This window comes from Rhinoderma darwinii, chromosome 8 (genome assembly GCF_050947455.1).
Source record: "Rhinoderma darwinii isolate aRhiDar2 chromosome 8, aRhiDar2.hap1, whole genome shotgun sequence".
Classification (NCBI taxonomy): Eukaryota; Metazoa; Chordata; class Amphibia; order Anura; family Rhinodermatidae; genus Rhinoderma; species Rhinoderma darwinii.
The window spans coordinates 124151338-124161930 of record NC_134694.1 but is presented as its reverse complement, the minus strand read 5'-3'; the positions used below and the strand labels follow the sequence as shown (position 1 = coordinate 124161930).

General features: G+C 40.3%; 1 protein-coding gene across 1 annotated transcript; it reads right to left on the bottom strand.

Annotated features, from left to right (window-relative positions):
- Positions 1-1413: 1413 nt before the first annotated feature.
- On the bottom strand, positions 1414-3576 carry LOC142660080 (uncharacterized). The gene is made up of 4 exons (XM_075836726.1): positions 3526-3576; positions 3207-3348; positions 2527-2680; positions 1414-2158 (listed from the first exon to the last, which is right to left on the bottom strand). Exons 1-4 carry the CDS (start codon positions 3574-3576, stop codon positions 1414-1416), a joined length of 1092 nt encoding a protein of 363 aa, XP_075692841.1.
- Positions 3577-10593: the final 7017 nt, after the last annotated feature.

The window sequence follows — 10593 nt, the reverse complement described above, 5'->3', positions numbered from 1 at the left end:
GATATGTATTAGAAATTTATTAGATATATATTAGATATATATTAGAAATGTATTAGCCATGTATTAGATATGTATAAGATATGTATTAGAAATGTATTAGATATATATTAGATATATATTAGAAATGTATTAGCCATGTATTAGATATGTATTAGATATGTATTAGATATGTATTAGCCATGTATTAGATATGTATTAGAAATGTATTAGACATGTATTAGATATGTATAAGGGCATGACCACACATGGCGGAATTCCTCCGCAACTGTCCGCATCAATGCCGCACAGAATCCGCATTGCGGATTACGCTGCGGATTTTGGCAAAGTGCTGCGGATTGCCTTGCGGATTTAGTTGCGGATTTCGTTGCGGATTTCAAAGGCAAGTCTTCCAAAAAGGGAACTGACATCATTTGTGAGTTCAGTTCCTATGACGACGAGCTGGACACACCCATGGCATGTATAAGTGTGGCCAGAAAGAGAAGTGAATCTCGCCGGAGAAGTATACTAGTCCGAAGTGTGGGCTAATGCCTGACATCCAGGAGCTACCACTTCAATTACGCCGACAATATTTGATTCTGCTGCTGCGCACCATAGTCAGCATTGTCCGTCGTCGGATTTTTAATTATAGGCTGAGCAGGGCACGACGTTTCGTCGAGTGCACGTTTGGCATCATGGCAAATCAGTGGCGGGTCTTTACCTCGGCCATGCAATTGGAGGAAACCACCGTTGATGCGGTCATCAAGGCATGTTGTGTCCTCCATAACTACCTCCAGGAATACCGTCAAGAAGTTGAGGGCGACTCACTTCTGCCCTATGTTGGCAGTGCCATTAACTGGGGTTCTGCTGGTCAGGGCAGTAGTGGTGTACGCGTACGAGATATTTACTTGGATTATTTCCTCACTTCTGAAGGGGCCGTACCTTGGCAATACTCCTGTGTTGGCGGGGTGCGGCCAACCCAGCAGTAATCGGTTTAATGTCCAAACAGTAGGCAATTCTGTCAATGATACTCCTATGGAATGGAAAATTGTGTGTTGGATGTGCTTCCTTTGCAATAAAATAATGCACTATTACTTGGATTTGGCCTAAGTGTGTGTATTTGAGGAATCACATGTTTGAATAGGGAGTATGATGTCTAGGTTGCCTTTCTTGGTTGAGCACACCATAGCATCTCAAACCACACAGTATTTACTAAATGAAAACGGCCACACCGTGAACAATCGTTATCGTCCCCTTGATGCCCTCCCGCATTTTGGCCTCCTCCCATCCAAATCAAAAAAAACACAAGTCAGAGTCATAAATTCAACGGAACTTTGATGGAACATATGCACATCACAACTAAATACGAGTCGAATCATGTAAGTAACAAACATTAAATACGTGGTACACTAGCGACCAAAAAAAAACCAAAACATACTACAATATGTGGAAGCGCGGGGGGCTTAATTGTGGATGCGACGAGGGGGCAGAGGAGGAGGTTGAGGTAGGGGGCATGTATGCCGCAGAGGTGGGAGGATGGATATGAAGAGGTGGGAGAGTGGACGAGTATGGGGTGGGCAAAGGGTTTGGGACATTGGGGTATGGGCGGAAAGTGGAACCAGAGGGATGTCCATGAGTCCAGGGGGAAAAATAGGGATCGGGCTGCAGGGAGGGTGCAGAGGCAGGAGGTGGGGCGTGCGGCACAGCGGCAGACGTGTCAGCCCTACGGCCAGTTAGTGTGCGCATGTGAAAAATGAGATCTCCCACATCGGGTAGGGGCTGGGGGGCCTCAAAGATATCGGCCAGGGCGAAGACACAGGTCATATATGCCGCCCGGCGAGTATTTTCCATCTCGCGACATCGGCCACCAACGGCATTCCCGAAACTGGTGTATTGATCTTCGGCCTCCACCCTCCGAATCATGCGCATGGCTTGGCCCTCTACCGTGTCACTTTGGTCTGCTGGCGTCTGGCGCTTTCGGCCACCCACTCTTTGGCGCGGTCGGGAAGTTCCTGCCGTGGGGGCTGGAGAGGTGTCGCCACGCGGAGTTGCTGGTGCCGGGGTTGGCTGGTAGGGCGCATCTTCCTCAGCCACAATTGATGACGAGCCTGCCACGGCCTGCTGCTGCACCTGGCCACGTGCACTCCCTTGTGGCGTCCGGGGTGGTACATTTCCGGACGTTCTGCAGGGAAAAAAACGCTCATTGACTTAGGGGATTCAGAAGACATTTCTCCGACAGTTTGTCAGTCGCTAATCTCGTTAACATATCCTTTTGCCATTCTACACACACCCCAACTGACACCAATCTTGGGGGGGGGGGAAACTAAAGACGTATTCTCGTCATGAAGAGAATGAGTTACATAAGCAACACAGAGTGATATGTGATAATGTGTACGGTCAGGGGGCATTTTCGTGACAACACTGGCAAAAGGAAAACAAACATGTGGAATATAATCTTCACGCAATAGACATTGCATTCCGTTCGTTTTGAATCACATGTTTCATGCGCTCCCTTTTATAACCCAGGTGTGTGTGCGAATAGAGACTTACCTTCGTAGCTCCCTGCAGGGAATGAGGAAAGCCAGTTCCTCATAGTAGGCTATGGCACGGCCCCGTGAAGGAGAGGAGCCACTTGCAGGTGTCTTTGATACCTGTTTGCGGAACCGGTCTCGTACTGTCCTCCACCGATTGCGCACATCATTTTCTGGAAAAGGAAGGATGTGTTTTAAATTAGGGCATAGGGGATGAAGTCAGGTGTATACAGCTCAATTGCGTCCTCTGGCCTGTCGTGAGGATATATCATCAATGCAACCACATCATTGGGGCAGAACTTGAGTAGACAGCAACTATGGCTACGCCTGGGTTGCCACGACCTCTTGCCATGGCAAAAATAGGCCACGACGCCACCAAGATGCTGGCAAACATCTGCCCATGCATTTAAATGTGCATATGGTTGTCCACGCTTGCAAAAGGTACTTCAGGTCGTTAAATGGAGTGTGTAAGGCAGGATTTAGTGCCGTCAATAGGCCATGTGCACATACCCTTACAGTCGGGGAAAAAGTGATCAGCAACTGCGCATGTGCCATAGTGACATGCCAAAAGTTGGGGTATGGTTTAGCAAGGCAGGAAAGGAAATTAGTGCTGATTTTTGCCAGCATGCTAATGATGCAAAACAACCTTTGGCAACAGTGTTTTGACCTCTCTGCATTACAAACTAAATGCAAACTTACCAATCACTCCCTGCTCCCTCTCCAGCATCCCGTCCCACTCGGGGTACAGACCGCGGCACACAAACGACCATCCCTCGTCACGGGCGTTGCGGTCGCTGTAGGCAGCTATAGAGCTGTCCCAGATCTCTGGCCTACTATGCACCTAGAAAAATCCAAAAAAATGGCATAATGCTGTTTGCTTGGTACTCTGGAATCACAGTGGAGCTGTTACATGGTGATCTGCCTTAAGAAAATTGACATTCTGCAGGTGCTGCTAGTGTTAATCCATACATAGTAGACATCTTGAAACAACATGACACAAACATATACATGTACTTACCAGATTAATGAGGGACGAAACCTCCATGTCCATACGTCTATACCTGGCCATTGCAGCCTGTGTTCAGAGTTGTCTCTTAACTTTTTTGAAATTCTCTGTCAGGCTGCAAGCCGAAAATGGCGTCTTCCTTTTGTAATATGCTGAATGCTGATGTCATATCCTGCTCCGGCAGGAAATACGCACCGCACCACAAACGAAATCCGCACCACACATAACATCTGCGGACTTCATTGCGGAATTTCGATTCTCCATTGAAGTGAATGGAGAACTTCCGCAATGAGTCCGCAACCAGTCCGCCACTGCTCCGCAACAGACAGAGCATGCTGCGGACACCAAATTCCGCTCCGCAGCCTATGCTCCGCAGCGGAATTGTACGCATCGTGTAAACGAACACTGCTAAATTAAAGTGAAAGTCAATGGAGAAACGGCTCCGCTGCGGATTAACGCTGCGGAGTGTCCGCAGCGGAATTTAAGTGAAATTCCGCTATGTGTGAACCCGCCCTTAGAAATGTATTAGATATGTATTAGATATGTATTAGATATGCATTAGATATGTATTAGATATGTATTAGCCATGTATTAGATATGTATTAGACATGTATTAGACATGTATTAGATATGTATTAGATATGTATTAGACATGTATTAGACATGTATTAGACATGTATTATATATGTATTAGACATGTATTAGATATGTATTAGAAATGTATTAGATATGCATTAGATATGTATTAGATATGTATTAGACATGTATTAGACATGTATTAGACATGTATTAGATATGTATTAGATATGTATTAGATATGTATTAGACATGTATTAGACATGTATTAGACATGTATTATATATGTATTAGACATGTATTAGATATGTATTAGAAATGTATTAGATATGCATTAGATATGTATTAGATATGTATTAGACATGTATTAGACATGTATTAGACATGTATTAGAAATGTATTAGATATGTATTAGATATGTATTAGAAATGTATTAGAAATGTATTAGATATGTATTAGATATGCATTAGACATGTATTAGACATGTATTAGACATGTATTAGATATGTATTAGAAATGTATTAGATATATATTAGATATATATTAGAAATGTATTAGCCATGTATTAGATATGTATTAGATATGTATTAGATATGTATTAGCCATGTATTAGATATGTATTAGAAATGTATTAGACATGTATTAGATATGTATTAGAAATGTATTAGATATGTATTAGATATGTATTAGATATGCATTAGATATGCATTAGATATGCATTAGCCATGTATTAGATATGTATTAGATATGTATTAGACATGTATTAGACATGTATTAGATATGTATTAGACATGTATTAGACATGTATTAGACATGTATTATATATGTATTAGATATGTATTAGATATGTATTAGAAATGTATTAGATATACATTAGATATGTATTAGATATGTATTAGGGCATGACCACACATGGCGGAATTCCTCCGCAACTGTCCGCATCAATGCCGCACAGAATCTGCGTTGCAGATTCTGCAGCGGATCTGCACAAAATGTGCAGTACATTGATGCGGACTAGCTGCTGCAGACTGCGGGAAAAGTGCTTCCCTTCTCCCTATCAGTGCAGGATAGAGAGAAGGGACAGCACTTTCCCTAGTGAAAGTAAACGATTTTCATACTTACCGGCCGTTGTCTTGGTGACGCGTCCCTCTTTCGGCATCCAGCCCGACCTCCCTGGATGACGCGCCAGTCCATGTGACCGCTGCAGCCTGTGCTTGGCCTGTGATTGGCTGCAGCCGTCACTTACACTGAAACGTCATCCTGGGAGGCCGGACTGGAGACAGACGCAGGGAGTTCTCGGTAAGTATGAACTTATATGTTTTTTTACAGATACATGTATATTGGGATCGGTAGTCACTGTCCCGGGTGCAGAAACAGTTACTGCCGATCGCGTAACTCTTTCAGCACCCTGGACAGTGACTATTTACAGACGTCTCCTAGCAACGCTCCCGTCATTACGGGAGCCCCATTGACTTCCTCAGTCTGGCTGTAGACCTAGAAATACCTAGGTCCAGCCAGAATGAAGAAATGTCAAGTTAAAAAAGCAAGACGCATCCGCAGCACACATGACATGTGCATGACAGCTGCGGACTTCATTGCGGAACTTAGAATCTCCATTGAAGTCAATGGAGAAATTCCGCCATGAGTCCGCCACTGCTCCGCAACAGACAGAGCATGCTGCGGACACCAAATTCCGCTCCGCAGCCTATGCTCCGCAGCGGAATTGTACGCATCGTGTAAACGAACACTGCTAAATTAAAGTGAAAGTCAATGGAGAAACGGCTCCGCTGCGGATTAACGCTGCGGAGTGTCCGCAGCGGAATTTAAGTGGAATTCCGCCATGTGTGAACCCGCCCTTAGACATGTATTAGACATGTATTAGAAATGTATTAGATATGTATTAGATATGTATTAGAAATGTATTAGAAATGTATTAGAAATGTATGAGATATGTATTAGACATGTATTAGACATGTATTAGATATGTATTAGAAATGTATTAGATATATATTAGATATATATTAGAAATGTATTAGCCATGTATTAGATATGTATTAGATATGTATTAGACATGTATTAGATATGTATTAGAAATGTATTAGATATGTATTAGATATGTATTAGATATGTATTAGATATGTATTAGCCATGTATTAGATATGTATTAGATATGTATTAGACATGTATTAGACATGTATTAGATATGTATTAGACATGTATTAGACATGTATTAGACATGTATTAGATATGTATTAGATATGTATTAGAAATGTATTAGATATGCATTAGTTATGTATTAGATATATATTAGACATGTATTAGATATGCATTAGATATGTATTAGATATGTATTAGACATGTATTAGACATGTATTAGAAATGTATTAGATATGTATTAGATATGTATTAGAAATGTATTAGAAATGTATTAGAAATTTATTAGATATGTATTAGACATGTATTAGACATGTATTAGATATGTATTAGAAATGTATTAGATATGTATTAGAAATGTATTAGCCATGTATTAAACATGTATAAGATATGTATTAGAAATGTATTAGCCATGTATTAGATATGTATTAGATATGTATTAGATATGTATTAGACATGTATTAGACATGTATTAGACATGTATTAGAAATGTATTAGATATGTATTAGATATGTATTAGAAATGTATTAGACATGTATTAGAAATGTATTAGAAATGTATTAGATATGTATTAGACATGTATTAGATATGTATTAGATATGTATTAGAAATGTATTAGAAATGTATTAGAAATTTATTAGATATGTATTAGACATGTATTAGACATGTATTAGATATGTATTAGAAATGTATTAGATATGTATTAGAAATGTATTAGCCATGTATTAAACATGTATAAGATATGTATTAGAAATGTATTAGCCATGTATTAGATATGTATTAGATATGTATTAGATATGTATTAGACATGTATTAGACATGTATTAGACATGTATTAGAAATGTATTAGATATGTATTAGATATGTATTAGAAATGTATTAGACATGTATTAGAAATGTATTAGAAATGTATTAGATATGTATTAGACATGTATTAGATATGCATTAGATATGTATTAGACATGTATTAGACATGTATTAGATATGTATTAGAAATGTATTAGATATATATTAGATATATATTAGAAATGTATTAGCCATGTATTAGATATGTATTAGATATGTATTAGCCATGTATTAGATATGTATTAGATATGTATTAGACATGTATTAGACATGTATTAGATATGTATTAGACATGTATTAGACATGTATTAGACATGTATTATATATGTATTAGATATGTATTAGATATGTATTAGAAATGTATTAGATATGCATTAGATATGTATTAGATATGTATTAGACATGTATTAGACATGTATTAGACATGTATTAGAAATACGGAAAGGAGAGGAAAGAGTTGATCCAGCGCTGCGTGAAGTTTAAAATGGAAGCGGATTTCCAAGTTTAATGTTCCTTGATTTAAAAATTGTCCAGAGGTATAGTCCTGGTGTGAGGGTAAGCGGGCGGTGATGTCCTCAGAGCCTACGCGTTTCGGATGCTACTGCGTCCTTAGTTTTGGCTGTAATGTCTATTTTGAAAAGAGCGCGTTGTCTCGTTTATATCCTCGTCCCTGTGGTGCAGCTGATTGCTGAGTGCGTTCCACTGTTGTTATCCATTTGGAACGCAAACCGGAAGTGAGAATGGTTACTAACCGTTGTGTTTTTTTACATTTTCACTTGCGTACTACGAACTGACAGCTTCGTCAGTATTGTGATTTGCGGTATAGGGTTGTGTACCACAGGGACGAGGATATAAACGAGACAACGCGCTCTTTTCAAAATAGACATTACAGCCAAGACTAAGGACGCAGTAGCATCCGAAACGCGTAGGCTCTGAGGACATCACCGCCCGCTTACCCTCACACCAGGACTATACCTCTGGACAATTTTTAAATCAAGGAACATTAAACTTGGAAATCCGCTTCCATTTTAAACTTCACGCAGCGCTGGATCAACTCTTTCCTCTCCTTTCCGTGCTTCTGAACGTGTGCCGACACGAGATTCCGGGCGCTGCAGTGACACACTCCACAGTGTCAGGTGAGCTGGAGGATTCCTCCCCCCTCTTCTTCTATTTTTGTGACAATCATCGGCTTTTTCCTACGAGCTCCCTATATCATTTTCTCATGTTCTAGCATAGAACACCGGAGGGTCCAAAATAGATGTGTGCATCCTAAGCGTGACCATACATAATCTTCCAACAATACAAGAGTCTAAACAACTAACAAAAATTACATATATTATTGGAACGAATACGCTGGTTTTACTCTGTGATTTGCATTGTTTTTAAACTCACTATATTTTGCACTTGTGTCCTGGAGAACATCCTTGGTCACAATATGACGCATCAATCTGCCAACACGCCCCCTGGGGCTCAATTTACTCGCTCAGAACTAGCTGAAAAAGTTTTTGGCAACCATGGCAACCATACTGAAAACAATCAAGAACTGGAAGATTTGTTTCATACCCTAGAAAAGCACCTCGCACAACAGGCTAAGATCTGGTGGGACCTCACAACTTTAAAGAACTACATTGCAAAAGATATGATACCCAGAGGTCTACGCCTTAGGAAAACTCCAACTTTCATCTATACCGAAGAATTTCAAAAGGAATGGAACCAGACCCTCTCCACATGTTCCATTAGCTTGATGAAACTAATTACCAAACAAGAAGAGCTCAAACTATCTGAATTAGACATTAATATCACTGATATTAGAAAATCAATTGATGTTTTTTCTAACTCACCTTCCTTTTCTCTTCTTCAAATACGAACATCGACTGCCATTGATAAATTGGATCAATCCATTGCTGAAACAAAAAAAAGCAAGTTCCAGCGAGATATAAGGGATTATACACACAATGAAATTTACAATTGGAGCCAGAGAACAAGAAACTACACAAGACCGAGACCCATCCTTAAAAAACGTAACCAATACCGTAACCAATACAGGGATTTACCGAACAGAGTGAGTTTCAGCTCCACAGAACCGGACTCCGCTGACGGCTTGTCAGAAGATGACAACACAAGGATTCGCCCATACTCTGCCCATAGAACACAAAACCCAAGTCATCAGTCAAAAAACGAGGCAGGAGGGGGGGGCAGGAAGCACAAATCGAACAAATCAGGACTTCAACCGCTGCCTCCGCCCCCGGAAATTTCAACATTACTAGAAATGAATGTTACCAACCTATCCTCCTTCACCCTAACCACGGAACAAATTGAAGTTTTATCCTTGGGTCTCAATTTTGCTCCAAAAAATAACTTCAACTTATTCAATACACTATTGGACATCAATAAATTTATCCGAAATTTAACTGTCAAAAAGCATTTCCTTACGCAGGAGAATATCCCCCTGGACGATGTCCCAACACCATCTTCTCTCACCATACTCGTCGAAGAGGTTGTCCCTTCAGCTCATTCACCGCCTAGTCTAGACCAATTCTCCTTTCAAGAACTCACCACCTTAGCGTGTTTAGACCACTTACGCACAGAAACTCACAACCAAACGGTGACCACAGCCCCGAACTTTTTTACTTCCAACCCTAAGTTCTATCCTACGAACTCACGAACGGACTCGATGGACCGTTTTCAAACGGTGATGGAGAAAGAATTGCAAAACCTGGCGGATAGCCTTAAATCCCAACATCCAACAACAAATATGACCATCCAACACAAACAAGCGGTCAAGTCCTTACATGACAACAAAGACATAGTGATAAAAATGGCAGATAAAGGAGGCAGTGTCACTGTAATGAATAAGAACGACAACAAACAATCCATTATTAACTTGCTATCTGACAAAACAACCTATAAAGTACTGGAGAAGAACCCAGTAGACAATATAAAAAATCGTATGAACAAACTCTTGAATGACGGCCAACAAGGAGGCTTTATCAATAAAAAACAAGCTGAATTTATTCTTGTGGATCAACCTATTACGCCAATCATTCATGCGCTTCCAAAGACCCACAAGCTAATTTTTCCACCACCAATGAGACCTATTGTCTCAGGCATTGGGTCAATTTTGGAAAGATTGTCAGAATGGCTAGACACACTGCTGCAACCACTAGCACAAACAGCTCCTGGATTCCTAAAAGACACCAAAAATGTCCTCAATTCACTATGTCACAAAAGATGGGAAAAAAATTACACATGGCTCACATGCGATGTTGTGTCCTTATACACATCCATTCCTCATCACATAGCTTATGCCGCCCTCAACTACCACTTAACCAAACATAGCATGTATGAAAAAAACTTCCAAACGTTCATTCTGGAAGTACTCATGTTTTTAATGACCAATAACTATTTCCAATTTGACACAAAATACTATCTTCAACTCAAGGGCGTATCCATGGGGGCCAAGTTTTCTCCATCGATAGCCAATTTAGTCATGTCCTGGTGGGA